Source organism: Ammospiza caudacuta, chromosome 6 (assembly GCF_027887145.1).
Source record: "Ammospiza caudacuta isolate bAmmCau1 chromosome 6, bAmmCau1.pri, whole genome shotgun sequence".
Lineage (NCBI taxonomy): Eukaryota > Metazoa > Chordata > Aves > Passeriformes > Passerellidae > Ammospiza > Ammospiza caudacuta.
The window spans coordinates 39046434-39068300 of record NC_080598.1 but is presented as its reverse complement, the minus strand read 5'-3'; the positions used below and the strand labels follow the sequence as shown (position 1 = coordinate 39068300).

The 21867-nt window shown below is 35.7% G+C and overlaps 1 protein-coding gene across 4 annotated transcripts in view; it reads left to right on the top strand.

Moving 5' to 3' along the window:
• Positions 1-21867, top strand: part of STRN3 (striatin 3) — a 60120-nt gene that overhangs the window by 16293 nt on the left and 21960 nt on the right. For 2 of the 4 annotated variants that reach the window (XM_058807780.1, XM_058807778.1), the window contains exons 2-8: positions 3175-3278; positions 9319-9392; positions 10019-10100; positions 10389-10568; positions 11018-11150; positions 12240-12381; positions 17538-17648. In XM_058807780.1, the coding sequence (XP_058663763.1) occupies positions 3175-3278; positions 9319-9392; positions 10019-10100; positions 10389-10568; positions 11018-11150; positions 12240-12381; positions 17538-17648 (826 nt within the window). The remainder of the gene's footprint in view (positions 1-3174; positions 3279-9318; positions 9393-10018; positions 10101-10388; positions 10569-11017; positions 11151-12239; positions 12382-17537; positions 17649-21867) is intronic. The other 2 variants (XM_058807779.1, XM_058807781.1) reach the window with 2 other exon arrangements.

Here is a 21867-nt window from a genome sequence, read left to right as displayed (position 1 = left end):
GTGGGGTGGAAAGGTGAATACAAATTTGTTGCGTGCCATTTTGTTTCCCATTTTTTTGCTTCAGTCTTTAGTCATCAGTATATTTACAAATGGTATCAAATCTATCTCTCTTGAGAACTGTTTCAAAGGAAATGAGTATGTAAGGATTGTGAAAGTTGTGTTATGTAGATACAATTTTTTGAGTATTTGTCTTGTGTGTGGAACCTAAGTTCATCGTCCCTGAGGGCAATTTGTTTGCTTTGTGCTTTTATCGACCCTGAGATTTACTGCTTTTTAAAAAAGGAGGTGTGTTAATTCATAAGGCTCATAGTCATGCAGTGTATCAGGTTTGACACTTGTCCTTTCTCAGTTCAAGACTGAAGGAAGCAAGTTGATTAATTTCTAGAGCAGAGTTTTGGTGATCTGATTCTTGGTTTTGTATTGAAGGTCTTGATGACTAAGTATACCTCAAGTCTAAATTGATTTTCTGTGTTTCTAAAGAGTGAGCTCATAACTTCTGCATAGCTAACTTCTGCTATGTTTTAGCCATGTGATGGTTACAGTGAGAAAGAATAATAAATCCCAAAATCAGTCAAACATGTGTACAAACAATTACAGAAAGAAATTCTGATAAAAGAAGTCAGATAATATTGACAAAAATGTCGGAGCCTTAACTGCATAATGTGTTCTTGTGTGGTAACCTTTCTGCTCAACCTATTGGACTCTGTAAAGATTGTTATAAACACTGTTGTATAGAAAAGTGGTTTTTGGGCTCTTTTTGTAAAGCAAATCTTTAGGGGTTTATTAATTTTTTTTAGGTTTTATTTTTATATCATTATTCTGTACTAGATTAATTCTCAAGATCATGTAGCTCATTAAGTTGTCTGATTGAAAAGTGTGAGGTCTGGGCAGTACTGTCAAGTATGGAGACTTGATTCTGTGTGGCCAGGTACTCCAGAAACGTTTCCAAAAGGAAAAAGTTGGGCTGTCAGCATTTAGGAAGCAGATGCCTCCCTCTGTGTAGGTTACAATTACATTATTTTCCTCTCTGAGGTTGCAATAAGGGTCAACAATTGCAGCTAAGATTTGTCAAACAGTTACAAAAGGGTGCTGGCCAGTGGAAGATAAGTAAAGAGGAGAAGCCCAACACTTAAAGACCTTAGTTTTGGAAAGAGTTGAGAATTGCATTCAAGTCAAAGGGCATAGGAGCTTTCATAACTCTCATTGGAGAACTACCAGAGTAGTTCTGAGTTTATTTTTGTAGATGGAGTCTGTAGGCAGCCAGTAACTCCCAAGTGTTTGTAGTATGCTGTTGTGCAAATGTGCAGGTAACATTTTTTAAAAAAAAACCCACATTTGTAACTCTGTGTGCTGTGGAACAACTGTGCATTGACTAGTGAAAATTGGGATAGTATCTTAGACTTGTGAAATTGATCAGTTGCTGCCCTAGGTACTAGAGGAGTGGAAATTATGGAAAATTATTGTAGTTTTCTGTAGAAGGCTGTTAACTTTCTTTTTGATTAGAATAATTTTTGGAGTATGTTTTGGAATCTAGCATAGTTGCAGTTGAGTATAGTTGGGTTTATAGTTGCTGATTCTGGATCTTGTTCTCTACCTTTTATCTTTACATATCTGTGCAAACAGTACAGTCTGTTTGGGTGTATTTGTGGTTTTTTGGTGTTGAGTTGGTGTTGTTTCCTCCCAAATCCCTCCTCTCTTGCAATACACTTTGGTTCCTTGCTTCTTCTCACCAAGTGCCCGTGGTTAGTTGAGTGCTTTCATGACAGACTTTTAATTGCAATACTCTTAACTGCCTTGTTCTCACTAGGATTTTAATTGATTAAATCAGGAGTTAACTTACGCAAAGTAAAGAAACATGTTTGAATTTGGTTCACCGTTGAGCACAAGGCCAGAGTGGCTAAGATCAGGGCTGATCTGTGAAGCCTTACAGGCGATATCACTTGGGCTCAGAAAAGGAGCCATGCAGAATGCATCAATGCTATCACCCTGGTTAGCCTGTTTCAGGCTGTAACCACTGAGGAATGGAAATGTGCAACCACGCCCTTTACAAAAATCTTCTCAGATAGATTGGGTGCCAATTGTAGCACTTCCTCCCTCCTCCCCATGCCTCGTGTGGTAATGAAATGGTGGTGTTCTTGAGCTCAGTAGAGCAGTGTGGTCTCTACTCCTTAGTCTGAATCCCTTTTCCAAGAAATTTTATGTTGGATCTAGCACTCAATTAGCTATTCAATGACTTCAGTCAATTTAAAGTCATAGAGAGGACAAATGAGTTTGTAATGATGTTTCTGTGATGATGGCAAATCCACTAATGTCATTAACTGTTTAAATCTTGTATTTCCATCTGCTAATTCACTTGTCTTCCCTAGGATTTTGGCTTGCAAAAATCAAAACACAAGTCCTTTCACTTTGTAGTGAAGAGACTACTTTTTTCCTCGACAAACTTATTATGTTTATTTTTCAACTATAATTTTTTGCGCTAGTTGAGATGGCTTATATGTTCTGCTGAATTTATTATCTTCTACTAGGTTAGCAGGCAAGTAGGAGTTTTCCCTTGCTTCTTTTTATGTTAGGTGGGAAGTATGACTGATGCTTTGGAAAAAAGAAATCATTATTTTTCTTCATATAGACCAGGACACTAAACCCAATTGTCCCTTGATAGTCTAAAATTCAGCTGTTCTCAGTATTAAATAAAATGTGAATCCATAAAATAGTTGTTTCCTGTATAATGGATTTATAAATTCTGTATTTGAATTTAGGTCATCATTTTTTAATCTGTTCAGTATGGTGGCATTAAAAGGTGAATTGCTAATTGCAGTGTAGCTAATTTAATATGGCTTTTGGTTTGGAAGAAAATGTATAATAGAACTTAAGCTGAAAATGCTTCAAGGACACAAGTGTTGTATATATCAAAATGTTTCATATGATTGCCATTTGTGCCTTCTTGTGGAGTTACTACACAGGCTGTAATACCAGTTCATCTTGAAAAGAAAATAATTCTCAGTCTAGGGTAGAAATACTTCTGTTGTTATTGACTTGCTGAAATAATTAATAAAATACAGTTTTTTCTTTTTCTTTCTTCCATCTTATATTCTTCCTTGTGTGACAGACTTTGTTGCTTTATTTTGGGTACCAAAGGGAATAAAATATGTTTTTGCTTTTTTTGTGTGTTTTCAGGCTCGGATAGCGTTTTTACAAGGGGAAAGAAAGGGCCAAGAAAATTTGAAGAAAGATTTAGTGAGAAGAATAAAAATGTTGGAATATGCATTAAAACAAGAAAGGTAAGTATACAAACGGTTTAGTTTTTTTCTGACCTGAAATACTTAGTAGACTAAGATGAATTCCCTTCCATTAAGTGAAATGCCTTATTAGTTTATTGTGATTTACTTTATGTAAACTTATCTTTAAGTTGAATGTCTTCACCTTGTGTTTTCTAACAACTTACTGTCTTTTAAAATAAAAAGACATAAAGAATAATTTGCAAAATGTTTGGACTTCTGTCTTAAATAGACAAACGGGACAGTTTCTCTTCTCTAGGTTCAAGTTATGGTATACTGAGTAAGAGTGAACATACCCAAAGGGTTCATACCTTATTACTGTACCTTCATCTGTGCTTCAGTTGTATTAAATTGGAAAGGGTGAAAAATACTGCTCTCTTGTTCCTTTTCAACTATGTTGTATGTGTTGCATGATGAAAACTATTTTGTGAAGGACCAAAATCCTTTAAAAAATTGATTTTTCATTTTGTAGTTGGTTTGTTTTTTTTTTTTTTTAATGTGGTAGATGCTTGCATATTTAGCCTCACCAGGTGTGTTTTCTGTAGCACTAATTTCCTGCTTAAAAAAATTAAAATTTCATTCAGTCTGTACAGGCTAATGTCCTTCAAACCTACCTTCTTTTGTTGCCTGGTTATTTCATTTAACCAAAACTGGTAGTTAATTTTGTGAAATCACTTGGGAAATAATCTTGTCAAGTGCCTATACTTTCACTAGAGGACTCAGGTCTTATTTTTAATTTTAACTTGCTTCTAAAAAGTAGCTGAGTCCAATGTGAAACATCTTGACAATCAGGCAACAAAAATATGTAGTTTTTATTTGTGTACTTTGGTTTGGAGAGAACATTCCTGTCAGACTAAACTTCAAATTTTGTAGCAAAATGTAGTGAGATTTCACCTGGATATTTTTAAGTTAGTTGTCCAAGCGTAAGTATGTCGAAATATATTTTACATTATGGATCAGTGTTATCAGTAAGGGACTAGTACAGAAATAAGTTTCAGTTGTTTTCCCATTAAAACCTAATGTTTTGGCAAGATAGCTTTGTTCTTCTGTGTGAAGTGTCCAGTATAGAGGTGTTTCAGAAAACATTGTATATTCATACAGAAAGCCACATCAGCAAATCATATATTTTCTGGTGAAGTAATGGGCATAAAGGATCTATTACTTCATTCAGCCCTGTCCGTTTAATGAAAAGTAACTCAAGGTTTCCAGCCAGTGTATGGCTAAAAGTTGCATTGTCATATCAATATCTTCAGGTAATGTGCAAGTCACTCTGGGTTCAAGGCAGATGAAAGGTATGCAGGGTCTTGGGGTGTAACTAACACCCCATATCAAAGAAACAATATGCTGTTATGGCAGATGCTGGTGTCTTGCATGTAAGTAACTTTCTGAAGTTGAAGGAAAAGGTTTTGCGTATTTTGGCAGGAATGAACTGTGTGCTCTGTAGGGACTTTCTGCAAATGTACACCATAAAGCAGTGAGAATTGCCCACTTATTGAGATAAATCAGAGGCACTTAATATCACCTGCAGTGTGAAGGCATCCTGTAACAGGATGCACAATTTCAAGTTGAATGGCATTGGTGAAACCTCATTCCTTTCCTGAAATGAAGCTGCCCTTATAGTCTTCCCACAAAATTCTGAAATTCATCTGATGGCTAAGAAACAGAAGAATACGAGCAGGAATGTACTATTTGCTTTAGTTCTTGTGGGTATTGGGTGCAATCCTCCACTGTAGCAGGTTTCAAGAGGAAGATCCTGGCATAAGTTTCAGCCGTAATTCTCATGAAGATTGCTAGAAGTGGGAATTGAAACTTGAGTTGACTGGTGAATGTGTGGGAGGCAACGAGGAAGCTACAAATGCTCAGTAGTTTGAAGGGATCTAACTGTGAAAGTATGATGGATTGAGTAATTGAAAGCAAGCAGGTACTGACTTGCCAGTAAATCATCCAAGAATTACGTTATGTTGGTTTCTGGCTTGTTGCACTCAGTATTCAGGATAATGGAAGTTATTTTTTTTGTCATTGTTCCCCTGAAGAATCACAACTAAAGAAAATACTCCAGCTCTGAAGCAAAATAAATTCTGAGAATTTCAGACCTGAAGATTGTTGATAGCAAATCTCAGTGCTGCACCTGATTCCCCCGACCCTTTTTCTTCTTTTCTTGTTGCTCATTCCCTGATGCCATCAGAAAGTTTCATGCAGTGAAATACCAGTTATGAGTCAGGAACAAATTCATTCAGACAACTGTTGTGATTTCTCAGAAAAAGCTTGTGAGGCAGAACATCAGTGTGTAAGATTAAGTAAAATGCAGTAGTTGTTACAAAGTAGTTTGATATTTCTAGTATTTATCTCTAAGTATGTGTACTACTGTTTTAGACAAGCAAAATGTTATTATTTTAGTGTCCTTAAATGCTTTGATAGTGTATAATTTTTTAGTAATAAAATCAGGTCCTATGCAGTTACATGCATGGGGTTCCTTGGTGTGTATCTAGTGTGTATTTTATGGTGCTTTGCAGACCCAGGCAGATGTTGTCTGTTGTGTGCTCTGAGCCACTCTGAGCTTTGTTAGCATAGTGTTGTGCTTAAATTAATGAGACTTGCTGAAATCATGAAGCTGTGGCTCTGTTTTGGCTTTGTGGGCTTTGGACTGGAGCTAACTTACACCCTTCCAACTGAGTGGTGTGATTCAACAGTTAAATAGCAAGAAGCAGTTAAATCAAGTTAGATGTTGTTTCTTCTGCTCTTTTTTACTCATAGAAACCCAGCCTTAGATAAGTCAATACTCCAAAGATTGAAACATTGCCCCTTGTAGAATTCAGTTACTCTGTGGTGTGGAGGAGTATTGTCAGTGACTCGTCAATGACATTGTAGCTTGTTAGTGTTTTTTAAGATATTTAGTAATACCCCCATCAGGGAAAGGAATAGATATGCAAATACATAGTTGATTGGAATTTAATAAGGTTAAATTTTCGCTGTGAAATTGAAGTTGTGATTTGAAAGACAACTGGTCTCATTGCATGCAGCAATATTTTCTCTTATTTGTAGTGGCTAGTCATTGGTATAATTCTAGATCAGATACATCGTTATCTGTGCTAATGAACAGTTAAAGTAGAATTTTAATTAATGTTTTGAAATTGTAACTCCAAAATGGAACAACTGCTCCTAAATATTATGTCACAGCTCTAAATTGAAGAAATTTAGGTTGGATTTTCAATTATCGTGCTTTATTGGCTTCACTTATGAATTGAGTTAAAATTATTTTGTCAACTATATTTGACTTCAATTATTTTCATTTTAGTTACTTAGGGTTGCTGGGGTTTTTTACCCCCCAAATGGACAGTACTTTATAGGGCATATAAATTGTAGTATGTACTTGTAAAGCCCCAGACTAGCTTGACAAGTTTCTTAAAGGGGTTTAGGTTTTTAAAATATCCCGAGGCAGGTGCATGAGAAATTGTGACAAAGTTCTCAGGAGATTGAACAGCAAAGTTTAGAAAATAAGGGCAAATTTTAAACCAAACATTCGATCATGAAAAAACATTTCACAAGGGATTGACTTAGCAAACTGTAGCCCATCCAACTTCAAGTTAACCAGACATGCTTCAGCTGTCTTGAGCCAATAAGCATTTTCTACGATCTCTCACTGTACGTCTCATATTTGGGAAGCTTGGTGGAACATTGCCCTATTACAATGGGGCACAAAGTTTTGTCTCTCAGTTTAAAGAGAGCACCTGAGGTAGACAGTCTAACTAGTGCAGGGAGGAGCTATGAACATATTCATAAGTAGTTGAAAAATATGCTTCTGTTTAGTTGGCAGTTGGATTCAGGTCACAAAAAGTCTTCAGGAGCTTTACAATTTTTCAGTTAAAGTGTGATTGCCATGAAACGAGGGATTTTATCTTACTGAAAAGGGTCAGTAGTGCCATCTACTGACAGTTTGTTACTGAGACTGCCTAATTGCAATTTGAGCAGAAATTTGTGTAATCTTTAAGAAAATCCTTGCCATCAAATAAATAAGGCACCATTTGAGTACCAGCTTATACTTTCAGTTTGAAAACACTTGCAGTAGTGGCTCAGGCATTGCAGAAGGGTATTTGGAAATCCTTGATTTTGTCCAGCATGTGTTCCATTTTGTCCAGCATGATTTTGTCCAGCATGTGTCTTTGCTTGAGAAGTGTCATATTCAAGAATAGTTTTTATGAGTGATGGAAGCTAAGTGTTGTTCAGTTATTCTTAAAGCTTTGGTCAAATGTTTCATTTGGAGTGATAACAACTATATTGCTTAGAGGGCTTCATCAAAATAAGGCTGCTAATGTTTTTATGGATATTTTTCACTTTGGCTCTAGTGCAGAACACCTAGAGCTCTGTACCATGAGATTTTGAGTATTTTTGCAAAGGATCTAGGAGGTAAAAGTCAAACTGTCAAAGATCAGTGAGGAAGTTTGAGAATTCCAGTATATAGGTGTAGGTAGTTTGGACGAGATTCCTGGTTGTAAAGGGAGCTGAAGACATTGTGATAGGCAACTTGGGTAGAGGATAAGATTTTGAAGGCTTATGTATACTTTCATGGAAATACTACCACCAAGACCAGTATTTTACAAAGTGATGGTGTTTGGCCAATTCATGGGGGTGGTGGGATGGACACAGACACCTGTGGAAAGAATGGTCTTAATTAAAGTTGAGGCAGATGTAAGGGGATACATTTGATAAAACAATAAGCATATTACTCATTTGGCTTTAGCAACAAGCAAAAATAAGCAAGGTAATATATCTAATCATTGCTATATGAGAGAGAAAGACTAGTGATTGAGCAGGATACATCCCCAATTGCCCAAACACTTCACTGTTATCCAAAGTCACAGTCCTTGTGCAGTGAGGACCTGGAGAAGCCTTCCCAGGAATTGGGAAGATCCTATGTGGTATGTGTCTGCTTATAGGTGAGGTCTCAGGTTTGCCCAAAAACAGGTCCAGCTTTTATAGGCCCAAATCAACAAGTCCAAGTGACTTGTTAGCCTTTATTGCAGAAATAATCTGGTTCTGATGGCATGCTTCCTGACTAGCCAGGGCCAGAGCCCAGGCCATGGCTGGGAGGCTTTTTGCCTAAAATATTCCACTAACAAGTCTCTAGGGATAGTCTGGGAGGATTTCTCCTGCTAACAAGCCCTTAGGGACATTAGTTAGGAGAATTTCTTAATATATCTTACACAAGGTTATACAGATGTCTCTACAGCAGCCAGTTTGGCATTAAGAACAACTAATACAAATATTTTGATCATCTATTTTTAACTAAAGAATCTTGATGGTATTAATTGCATCATGTTCAGGATTCATCTTATAAATCAGCTCAGGCCTAGGCCTGCTGTTCAGGCCTTGGCATATCAGATGGAGAAGGAGAGATGAGGGTTAGTGAATCAGAGATCAGAAGATGGGAAGGACTGAGGTGCTTTTGCATATGAGGACTAAGAAGAAATCAGAAGCTAAGCCTCCTGTCAATGAGGAGGAGAAAATCCAGAAGAGAATACAGGTGGTGAGAGAAACAATCACTCTAACATGGCTCTTCTCAGGGATAGGTATCGTAACCTAAAACGGAGCAGGAGACAAATTGAAGCGGAAATCAAAAGTAGCAGATAGGCAGGAACCCCAAATCAGTTCATTCATTGTAGTGTGACTGGCTACCTATGACAGTGGTACAACTGGAAAAATTATTTCTTCTAAGTTCTTGAACCTGCTGGTTCTCTTATTGAAAAATACACAGGAAAGGTTCTTTTATTAGATGATACAAAGGAAAAACCCCACATTCTTGGAGAACACACTAAACTCTTGTCTATAAGTTACTTGATAATTGTGAGTAATTGCCAAAATACTGTCTCAAAACTGTGTTCTTGAAAGACTAGAAATAATTGCTTGATGCAAGAATTATCACAACAGTTCTAGCTGGATTAATTGTACTATGTTGGTATGGTTGCTTTAAATGGGAACAGTAGAATGTTTTGAGTTGTTCAAAGTCTTGTCGACTAATTGGATAAACATCTGCATACTTTTTCAGGGCAAAATATCATAAATTAAAATATGGCACAGAATTGAACCAAGGTGACTTGAAAATGCCAACTTTTGAATCAGGTAACTTTTTTACAATAAATTTTTGTCTGTTTAATTTATTGCAGCTTTCTTCTCTGCACCCCTCTCATAGGTCTGTTATAGGGAATATGCCTGGGGAAGTTATGAAGTAAATGGCGTAAATATTTTTTTAATCTGAAAATCAAAATTAATTGACCGTTTTTTTTCGTAGACGCTGTGAATGTTTTTATCTTAAATCAAGGGAAAGACTCCAAAGAAGAAAAAAATAGGCTATCCTAACTGCTTTTCTGGAGTGCATCTGATTTTGCAGTTGTAAATATCAAGTTGATAATACCAGTTTTGCTCTTCAGAGTATTGCAGATGGAAGAAAGCATTTCTCCTAATAATGCTGGGCTCTTTAATAAGTTGAATTGTGTTTGACTTCTTTTGAAATGTTGGTCTTTGGGCCTGTATTTGTATAGTGTGCCTTAAAATTGTGGTCTACAGATTTAAATGCCACCCGCTCCCTTTTTCCCTTCCCATTCTGATTTCCGAGTACCACATTTTGGGTACATTTATACCCAGTTGAAACTAGAGATCATGATGCATATTTCTGACTTGATGGGAGTTTTTGTTTGTGTCTAAAAGCAGTATAAATTAGATGTTAACTATGATGCTGTGTTTTTCAGAAGATACCAAAGATACAGAGGTTCCTGCAGTACCTCAGAATAGCCAATTGACCTGGAAGCAAGGCAGACAGTTACTGCGACAGTAAGTAGCCTTGTTGGATATTGGTGTATTCATACTTTTTCTTGCAGTTTGAGGAGCTCTATGAAACATAACTGAGATGGGCAAATAGTAGTTTGCTCTTCTGGACCTCAGAGTCCTGAGCTTTAAGCAGTACAGAGTAAGGTTTTCCATGTGAGAGGGATTGCGAAGCTTATATTTCCTTAAATGATACAACAGTGACATTCATTTTTAGCAGTGAATACTGAGTTTCCTTTTTCATCAAATCTGCTTTCCTCTTTCTTTCTTTCTTTCTTCTCTTAACATAACTAGGTATCTTCAGGAAGTAGGTTATACAGACACAATATTGGATGTACGTTCCCAGCGGGTAAGGTCTTTGCTTGGGCTCTCCAATTCAGAACCAAATGGTTCAGTAGAGACAAAGAACTTAGAACAGATCCTGAATGGGGGTGAATCTCCTTCGTCAAAACAAAAGGGACAGGAAATCAAAAGGTAAGTGAAGAGATAAGAGATGCTTAAAGCTTGATTTGGTTAGTCATTGATACGTGCTGGTCAGTTCACATTGAACTTTTGTCTAGGGAGCCTGTGAGCACCTGTGAGTGTAGCTGACCACTAACAATTATGAACTTAACTGAAATTGATTGTACATATTACATACATACATGAATGTTATACTAACATGATATACAGGAAAATTGTGTGTTGATGTTAAATTATGTAATGTAATCACTTTGGAGTCATTTTAAGGAAGGAATCTGTTGAATGGTGCTTTTGTAATAAGGGCTTAATCAGATGTAGCAACTTCTTCATTCAGCGATTTCTTGTTTTGCTGGTTTTTAAGATATTAAGCTCTCAGGTAGCAATTTTTTTTAATCTGGTTAAGCTTCTAAATCTCTTCAGCAAATAAAATGGATTCTCTCTTAATGTTTTTATTTTTATAGGAATTCTGGTGATGTTCTTGAAACATTCAATTTCTTAGAAAATGCAGATGATAGTGATGAAGAAGAGGAGAATGACATGATAGAAGATATTGCAGAAGGAAAAGAAAAGCATCGGATAAATAAGAAACACAAAGTAAATTTTTTTTTCTTTTTATAATAGATCTGAAATTCCCTTTCAAAAGGATTTTTTTCTCTAGAGATGTTAGAAATATATAATGTCAAAGTATTTGTTGCACTATTGTTATCAGAGTGGATTATATGCAGATCCATTACTAATAGATGTGGTGGTTTACTTAATATATTACATTGCAAACTTCAAAGTAACTAACCAGGCTGTTTGCAAATATGAATGCTGCGTTGGATTTTCCTGAATAGTTGGCAGTGTGAGTTTGGCTTGATGCAAGTCTTAAATCTCCTAAATTGATTTGTCAGGAACGGGTTTTCACCATACCTTGGACTTCTGGTAAAGAGATTATTCAAGCATTAAGTTAAATCCCTTTTTTCTATTAAAAGTCTGGTAATAAGATTATCAAGTAAATCTCTAAGCATATATTAAGATCTTACACTCACTTTTTGACTTTTGACAAAGCTTTTTTTAATAGAAAACAAAAGAATCATTTATAGTTATTTTTATAAAAATGGTCTCTTTCTGCAAAAGTAAAAACGTTGTGCAAATAACCTCATGTGGAAAATTTCTTGAACTGAACAATAAAATAAGACTTTTCACTGATGCCTTAGCTTCAGCAGAGAGTTTTTTTTGTTTAAGGTGAAGATATGGTTAGAAATATTAAAAAGACAGTTTTCTTAAACTATATTCCAAGCTTATGCTTAACACCGAAATAGAACTGGAAAGCAAAAAGAAGGAAAGGCTTCGGACCATAGTTTGTAAGCTCTCTCTGCAGAGCTGTTGATAGGGCAAGAAAATCAACAAAGTTTTCTAATTCTTGTGTTAAAGAAAAAAAGTGAAGGCTGGGGTGTGTGGGATTTTTGTTGCTAAAGCTAGTGTCAGTGTTCTTTTTATTTCCTAACATTCAGCAGACGGCGCTGTTCTCTTTTTTGTTCTGATAGGCCAACTGAGATCAGTTTCTTCTGCATTTTAAATTGGAAAATGTTTTCACCTGCAATAAATTACTCAGTGAGAATAGCCTATATATCTTCTAACCTAAATGACTAGAAAATCTGTTTATGATTCAAATGCAGGAAAATATTTATCTTCTTGCAGATTGGTAATGAAGGTTTAGCTGCTGACCTTACAGATGACCCTGATACTGAAGAAGCTTTGAAAGAATTTGACTTTTTAGTGACAGCTGAAGATGGTGAGGGAGCTGGAGAAGCTCGAAGTTCAGGAGATGGAACAGAGTGGGGTAAGACACTAACAAAAGCATTTAAATATAAAGGAAAACTTGTCCATGATGCTTAAGAGTTTTGTAAAACTTACTAAATGGTGTGGATGTGTGGATGAATGTGATGATAAAACATTGATTAGAAAATGATATATTGTAGGTGAAACTTTCATATATATGTTGTTGTAGGTACAAGTACAATTGTAGTCACATTACTTTCAGGTTTTGTTTCTGATTTCAAAACTAAGAGAATATTTTCTTTGTTAGGTAAGAAAAGCTAGGATTCTGAATGTTTTTATACCTGGATTAAATTTGCTTTCAAATACAGTTTTGTTTTCTTTTTTTGTATTTGTTTCTTATCAGGACCTTCAAACTTCTGTACCTAAGTTAAATTAATTTCTTGGGTGTACTTAAAAATGGACTATTCTTTTATTTTTCTAACTGAGATTTTTAGATGTTATTGCTAATATGGCTTGTATTAGTAAAATTAAAAAAACAAAACCAAAACCTTTTCTAATAGCCCAACTTTTTATTAGTAACTTGGTGGGAAACAAAATATGTTAAGTCAGTAATTTCTGCAACCTACATGCTTCAAAAGAGGAGCTTGAAAGGAGAAAATTTGTATAGGAAAAAGAATAGTGATCCAAGTAATGGATATCTGCCTTTAAATGGTAAATTGCCTATGAGTGAAAAAAGCCCCAAACTGCCATTAGATTGTGTTGTTTGAGCATTTTATATGACAATGAACTCATGCTTCAATAAACATCCCAATGAGCAAAAAAAATAATAAAGATTTACAAAAATTAAGTAATGGCCCATCTTCCAGGAAAATAATACAATCTTGATTTTGAAGGTAACAAGGATTTGAAAGCATTCTTTCCTAAAAACTAGTATCAAAGGATTAGTCACCTTTATTTTTAAAACTCAGTCTTATTTCTAGTTGGAAGATGAAGCTGAGCAGGCTGTTACCTTTAGTTTTGGTAATAACTGTCTATTTTTAGTATCATTTTAGTTGCTTGCTGTTGTTCCCTTTTGAAGTTGATGTTATTTAAACAGTTTCTTGATGATCTTTTCATTTAGGCATACAGGCAGATCTCTTGGTAAAAGATATCTCATAGCACCTGAAGCAAGAGTTTTTCACTTTGCTTGCAACATTCCTTCAGATATATAGTGATGTAGAAAGTTGTGGTTCTAGTATCAGTCTTACTATTGTATGTAAAAGGCAAGTTAGTTTGATACTGTAATTCATGCAGTCAAAGATTTATCCAGACTGTGAAACCTACTGTTTGAACTAGCTTGTCCATTGAAATTCCAAGTCACTGTTTCCAAGGATTACTTTCCAGTGTGTTCTATGTCTGGCATTTTCTCAAGTAGTTACCCAGTTTTAAGGTCTGTTTTAAAATTGACCCACCATGCTTTTCATACAGCTGTTAGAATGTTTATTACATTTTCAATGAAGCCATAGCACAGTAAGGCAGAGCAGTTTAGGAGTTTGTACACACTTGTGACAGCTGATTTAACTGCAGCAATCCCATTGCTACCAAAAAACTTCTATCTGAGACAACAAAGTGGGAAGGAGGAAATAAAACATAAACTTAGTTTCATCTTTCAAAGTATGTTCTCAGTTTTGTTGTATGAAGACAATTTTCATTAGTTTTTTTATATTTTGTAACTTAATATTTAAATCAGTCAAAGACATGCCTACAAATGTAATAGTAATATTTTTTTCACAGTATGTGACTGATTTTAGTACAGGTGTTCTTTCCTTAAATGGGCATTTAAGGATACAGTCCATCAGATCTTGGGATTGTGTTACTTTTTAACGATCAGTGTAAATATGACAAGACTTCTCTGTTAACGATCACAAATAGCATTTTAAATATTATCCCACTTAAATGCTTTCTAAAATGAAATAATGCAGTGCCTAAACCAATTTATTTTAGTTATTTTAAACTCTATGAAACTGTTACTTCAAATATCAGGTCCGTCCAGTTAGTTATTTATGTTGAGGGGAAACTTAATTTAAATGAATATGTACTGTTACTTCCTAAACAATTGCATCAATCATGAACTTAAATATTTCAGTTTAAATCCATATTTTTCTTCATAATGTAGGAGTTGCTCTGTTCTGTTTTCATAGTTTTTTCTTCCTGTTTTTGTTTTCCTGTCATTAGCCTCCTTCTGTCTCTTCTTACCTTTGCAAACATTTAAGCATTCTGAAAAAAAGGTTAATATTTACTTCTCTAATTAGTTTTGTTTTGTATCTGGAAAGCATCTGATGTTTAGGCTCTAAATATATTGCCTAGTTTTGCTTTAGTAATATTTACATTACTTAATTGGAGAGTATTATCTGAAGGTCCAACTTTCAATATCCTAAAATATTTCAGCACCAAATTTGATAGTTACATTTTTGCTGTTGATGACTTCTTCAAACCTGTCAGAGTGTTTGGAAGTCTGGATTGCTTTTATTTTCTGCTGTATTACAGCTTTTTATGAACACATTAAATTTTATGTAAGTGCCTTAACGTACTTTGAGTGTTAAATTAATTCCAAACATTGTGATTTAAAGTGTTCTGTCATGGAGCATGTTTTACTTAGGAACAGCTTTTCTTCAAAATAGTGAAAGATGAGGAAGTTCAAGCAGTGTTAAATGAAGAGTGAAAGTGATGTGACAAACTTAAAAAATATGTACACTTTTAAATGAAAAAAAAATCCTTGTGATTTTAGTATGAAGAAAAAAAAGCATTTATAACTGCAGTTTGCTTAAGCAAACAGCAATTTGTACATATTGTTATATATTGTGCTACATATTGCAGATGTCACTTATTACGAAGTCTCTTTGTTCTTCTTATGGTTTCACGTGTTCATCGCTGGATTTCTCTTCCCCATGAAACACAAAAGTTCTCTTTACAGATGGACCATAAGTCAGAGAATGACTGTGCCCAGAATTCTGGGTGGCAGTGTGAGACTGAAATTCAGTCTCTTGGGCCATCTTCAAAAAACTTCTGAAAAATAGAAAATTTAAAGCCAGCCTTTCTCTACTCAGTTATATAGATCAATGGACATCCAGGGTCCTCTGTGCTGTCCTGTATCACTTTAGTGCAAGGAAGGGAACTCTTGGGGGCAATGGCAGAGGTCTTCTAGGTACATGGCTCTGTTCTGAAATAGCCTAATATATCTAGGCATGCTGGAGAGAAGCACTGCTGGGTTTTCCTAAAAATCTTGTTTGAAATTCATTTCACAGCCTACCCAGTTAATCCGAGTTTGTGTTTTATCTAGTTTTCTAAGTGCAGCCTACATTTTTGCAGCCAACAGTGTTGGTTTTGAATATTTATGTCTGCAGGCTTGTGCTTCTTCTGTTGACTGAATGAGCCCAGTTCCTTCAAATTCTTTGTCTTTATATTCAGTGCCCTATTTGTTTTGCACTCTACAGACATTTTCTAAACTTCCAGTGTAGAACACAGACTGAACATGTTACATTAATTTTGTCATTACCTGCACTGTCCCAGTTTAATGCACTGCACCTTTTAAAATGTACCAAAATGGGATTTTTTAGAATAGCACTACATTGATGTTAGATGTGATCATCTTCTGGTTCTGTTTATTTCCCTAATCCTTCTCTGCAATGCTGCAACCTAGCTGATTATTTTCATTTTATTAATGGTGCTTTGGGATTTTATTGATTAGTTTTAAATAGATTTTAATGGAATTTTCTTTTAATTGAGTTTTTAGCGGTTTCAGTTTTTTTTCCTCTTTGACTGGGCATGTTCTCTGACTTACCTTTCTGTGCTTCTTGTGTTTCCTGAGTAATCACTCTTCCTCTCTGTCAGTGCTTAGGCCCAGTGATCAGAAAGACTGAGGTCTTTGTGTTTGCAGTTTGGTAGATGTAGCTGTAGTTTGGTGTAGGATGTCATCGTTCCCTTCTCATCGCCAGGGCAGCTCAGGGGACTCTGCCATTATGCTCCTGTTTCATGTTTCACTGCCCTTGCCATCTCTGTATTCCACCCCTTTGATCAAGATTGTCATCGAATGATGACAGATGCATCAGTATCCTAGGGTATCTGTCTGCTCATTCATTGTCATGTTTTGTCATGAAACATGTGCTTGGAACAACTCCTGTTTTTTTTATTTTAAATGCATGTTACTTCATTTCTGCTGTGTATGACTCCTCTTGTGTACTTTCATGATTATAATGGTTATAACTTCAAAAATGGGTACAATCATATTGTAAATATGATTGGAAGTTGGGAACTGAGGAACTAAGTCTTGTGATTTCATGCCTAAAGAGTTTGTGAGTATAAAGTTAAACTGGCACACAAACCAAGTTTGTTTGCTGCCTGATTGTCTACTAGCAAAAGTGCTTCTGCAAATGTTGTATTTGCCTTGTCATAGAAACAGGTTTATCTTTTTAGTAATTCTAAGTTTCCAGAAATTACTGAGATGGATAATTTAGAAAAGTAGAGAACTGACTTTTCATAAAGAATAATTAACTCTGAAATATTTGTCAAAAAGAAAAATATATGTCTTCTGAAACTACTGTGGAATGTTGTATTTCTCCTAATTATGATTTAATTTCTGGAATGCAGTGGGATGTCCACCTGTACAAATTACTCTTCTTCATCTTTGTGTGAAAAACTGTATTTATAGACTTGTTTCTCTGGTTATATGTAGGAGTAAGGTTTCTTTCTTGTGCATGTGGAATGAATGCGAAAGGATGCATGGTGGTCTTCATGAATAAACTGGCACTGACTTACTCAGCTTGCATTTTCATAAGAGATATAGCATGAATGCTTTTATTTGCTTATTCAACACTGGCTGAATAATTTCTTAACACTGTCTTTCTAAAGATGCAGTAATTGTTTCTAAATACCAATGATTTTTTTGTGTATTTTGAAGTATCTAACACAAACAGTTACTTATGAAGTTTAATTTGTTTGCTCCTTGGTAACAAATTACCGTACAATTTTCAAATATGTAACTGATAATATACAGTGCCTTGGAAAACTGTATTAAATGAAACTTGGTCTTTTATAAACTTAAAACGGAGACTGCACCTTTAAAATAAAGATTAATTAATAACTCTTATTAATGCTCTTATACAGCTATGACAGTAAATCACCAAGAGCTTGCATTGCCAATTGCTGATTTTTTTTCTTTTAATAATATGCTGCATGTAGACAAAGATGACCTGTCCCCAACTGCTGAGGTTTGGGATGTAGACCAGGGACTAATAAGTAAACTGAAGGAACAGTACAAGAAGGAACGAAAGGGGAAGAAAGGGGTAAAGAGTAAGTGCAGATTCTGAATCTTGTAATGCAACACTTTTTTGCCTATTTATATAGAAGACATTTTTTCTCATGAGTTCTGTTTGTTGTTTTGTGTTGTTTTTTTTTTTTGTTAAGCATCGTTTTCTGTAATGGGGGCAACCAACTTTAACTTTCTACCTGCTGAATGTGAATATATCAAAACTTTTGACAGGCATTTCATAAATGAGAAATGTTGAAAAGGCAAAAATTCAAGGTTAAAGAGGTGAAGAAAACTAAATGCATAGAAATGTTAGTGTAAAAATAATTAACTTGCATTTTGAGAACATTGCTACTCTAAGAAGTTTTCTGCAAGTTTTTGACTTCATCTGCTCCTTAAAGTATAATACTGTGATTCTGTGGTGGGACTGGTGATTGTTGGGCTTTTTCTGGGGTAGTGGTTTGGGGTTTTTTATTTAGTTTTTGGGGGTTTTTCTTTTTTTTTTTAATATGAACTTGAATCAAGTTCATATTAAAATCAGTTGCTATTTATGGTCTTGTAATTGTTTTTACAGCCCCAGGCATGGAGAATTAGGAAATGCTTGTAATATAAATACAAACTTTTTGGTGGCTTTATTTAGGAGATAATCTTTATTTTATAATGCCCTTCACTTTTCTGTGCATTTACCAACATCTTATTTGATGTCTCTCTATTCTGCTCAATTTTCTGACCAGTTGACCTATTTTAACTATGTAGTTTAAACCAAACTTCAGGGTTGAACTATCTGATAAAAATGCTTTTGGAAATTTATGTTATCAACTGTAACTATGAAGTTCTTAGTGCATAAAGTGGTATTAAATCTGTCATCATAGATTGGTTTGGTTTGAGAGGGATATTAAAGATCCCCTAGCTCCAACCCCCCTGCTATGGGTGAGGATAACCACCAAACCAGGTTGCTCAGAGGGCCATCCAACCTGTCCTTGAACACTTCAGGGATGGAGCACCCATAACTTTTCAGGACTCCTATTCCACTGCCTCACTACTCTTACAGTATAGAATTCCTACCTAAACTTCCAATCTAAACTTACACTTTTAGTTTAAATCCATTCCATACATCTGGAGTCACTGCAGCAGCTCCCTGTCCCTCCTGTGCTGGCACGCAGAGCTGGTGCAGCCCTGCAGTGGCTCTCAGCAGAGCAGAGCAGAGGGGCAGAATCCCCTCCCTGGCCCTGCTGCCCACGCTGCTCTGGCTGCAGCCCAGGACACGTTTGGCTCTCTGGGCTGGCAGTGCCCATGGTGCCTCATGTGCAGCCTCTCAGCCAGCAGCACCCCCAGGTCCCTCTGGGCAGGGCTGCCCTGGGGCTGCTCATGCCCAGCCTGTGCTGAGACTGGGCCGTGCCCCAACCCAGGAGCAACACCAGCACCTGCTCTTGTTAAACCTCAGGAGATTCCCATGGACCCTCTCCTGGAGCTTGTCCAGGACCCTTTGGATGGGATCCCATGTCACTTTACAGGAGCTCCCATGGTTGCTGTGCTTTTATTTTGGAAGTATTTTTTAACAATTTCTGGAGATAACTAGTAAAAAAAGTTTTTACTAGTTTGTATTGTATGGGTATACACTAACTAAATTACATGATAATTAAAATACAACTCTGACAACTTCTGTAATTATTAAGATTTCAATTTACTTTGTAACACCTAATGGTTACTGGTCAGTTAGTGCATGTTAGGTTTTTTCAGCATTTTTGCATGACTTGTACACACACATAAAAGTTTTGACAAAGCAAAGATTTTTAGTCTTTGCTTTAATGAGAACCTACAGTAGTCATCTGCATGCTAATCTGTATCACCATGTAACATGTAAATCGGCAGTTGACATCAAATTTGCATAATATATATGGTAGCATTAGAAATTTATTTTTAATACCAAAATAAACTTCTTTTATTTGACATTTTCTTACTAAATTCTTTACCTTTTAGACATTTTGAACCATAGTAGCTGCAAAGTAACAAAATTTTCTTCATCTAAAGGAATTTTGAAATCTTTGGTTCACAGAAGACAGTATTTAGGAGACAACTGTGTAACAGTGCTGAGAAATGACGTAAGTCATTGTTTAGCATTTTAAGTTTGAATTCTCCTTTGGGAAACTTTGAACACATATAGTCTTCAAAGGTGGTTTGTGAGATTCTTGGCTTGTCACATTCATGATAGTTTCTGGTTGAAAATTAGCATCTACATCGCTGAGCTAATTGGATGAGTGAACTCCGTACACAGAATAAAAGCATTCAAGGTTGGGCAGATTGATTTAAATATGATTTTGAGACTTTTTCCCTCAGCTTTTTAACATTCTGAAACTGAAAATAATGTTGAAGGGCTTTTTAATTCCTGCTGCTCATATCTGGTCATTTGGGGACTTCATCCTGAATACATACCTCTTCCTTTGCCCTTCATTGTTTTGACTTCTAACAGAATTTGAGTCCCATCAGAGCTTATCTGCATGGTAATATATATCATCATAAATGTCAAACAAATGTGCATTAAATGTCATCTTTTGCAATACTTTGAAGACAGCATAATAAGACAGACATTCTGATGGGTTCTTTTTTTGGATATGCATCTGTAACTGCCATAATCTGTATTTACACTGTAACATAATGGGGCAGAGACAGCCCTGGTCTCAGGTATGGAAACTTTCATTCCACATGTACACATAAATAAGTGAACAGAAGTACATCTGATTCTATATTTTGATACTTCTCTGTATCAAGAGATACTAGTCTGTATCCTCATGTTTTCTTTTGGGTGGAACATCTTAATTAAGGTCATCTTCTGTTAGCACATACATTTTCATTGAGTAATCTTGTTTGCTGGGGAAAAAGAGGGTGTCTGTCCAGGTAGTCACCATGTTATGTGGAGCTACTACCTCTTTATAAAAGGATCTTTAAAAATACCTACAAAAACAAAAATCCACCACCTCACAACTTTAATTTCCTTCACAATGCAAGCTGTAAAATAATGCAAAATCTGTTTATTGAAGAGTTCTTGTGTTAAAAAACCCCAGAAGCAGAGAAACAAACCGCACCGATCCAGGACTTACCGTGATACATAGATAAAGAGTTAGGTTTGATGTCTACAAAAGCAGATGTCTACTTCTCTTTTCAGTAATGTGCTGAATTTAAGGCCTCTTTCTTGCCCAAATTTGATAAGATCAATTTTGGCAGGTAAGTCAGGGGATGGCTATTTTTCAGATATAGCCTGCTGCCTTTGCAGAGTATGATAGTGGAGGTGTTGCATATCTCATTTCATTCTATGAAGTCAGCATAATGTGTTCTCAGTTTGAAAGTTTTCACAGCTTTTGCATATATGTATATATCACTGTAGAAATGAAGATACTTTTACTGTTTTTCTTTAGCTTTTTTGTGTTTTTTAAAAAACTTTCCTGCTCTTTTCCTTCAGTTTAATTGTTCTGTACTTACAAAACAGTATCCGTACTGTTCACTTTCCTACCCTTGATTTCTGGAAATCATATAATAGTTGATAGGACTGAAAAGAGATCTGAATTTCACCATCTTCATTATCATCACCTCTTCTTGACATATAAGAATCTCTGTGTTATATTCAGACTTGACTAATACATCTTCCACCTAATAAAACTCTGCTTAAGGCTTCTCAGACTAAAACTTTTCATCACTGAATATTCAGTTATCTTTTTCACTTTTGATCTCTGAAGAACAGTACACCGAGATGGTACTGTTAACTTTTGCTTCTGTTCATACCAGGTCACGTTTTTTTTTTGTCCTTGGCTTTTTTTGAGGGTAAAAGGATCATCCCGTTTTGTTCCATGACCATAGTTTCTTATGTGGAGGTGACACATTCTTTTCTTTAAAAATCTCCTTGTAACATTTACTATACTTGAACATGAAGGTACACTTGCACTTACATGTAAGCAGAAACTTGGGCAGTCTTCTGTAGTGGTGGCACAGTCTGGAATGCTGACATATGTTTCAGCATGAAATGCACAGAAGTTATTCAGAGCAGCAGCTGCTCTTTGTAAACTTCTGTCTGTATTGTATGATGTTTGAGGACTGTTCTGAGGTTATGCCTGAAGGACAAGAAGTGCCCAAACATACTGAAAAACACTAAAAGGCAAGGATATCAGCCCCCCAATTAGCGACAAACTAAATGAATGGCTGCTTAAAGATAGCAGAGCAGAGGGGCTACTTTTAGTTTCTTCTGAGTATGCCTCGAGACAAACTTGTCAT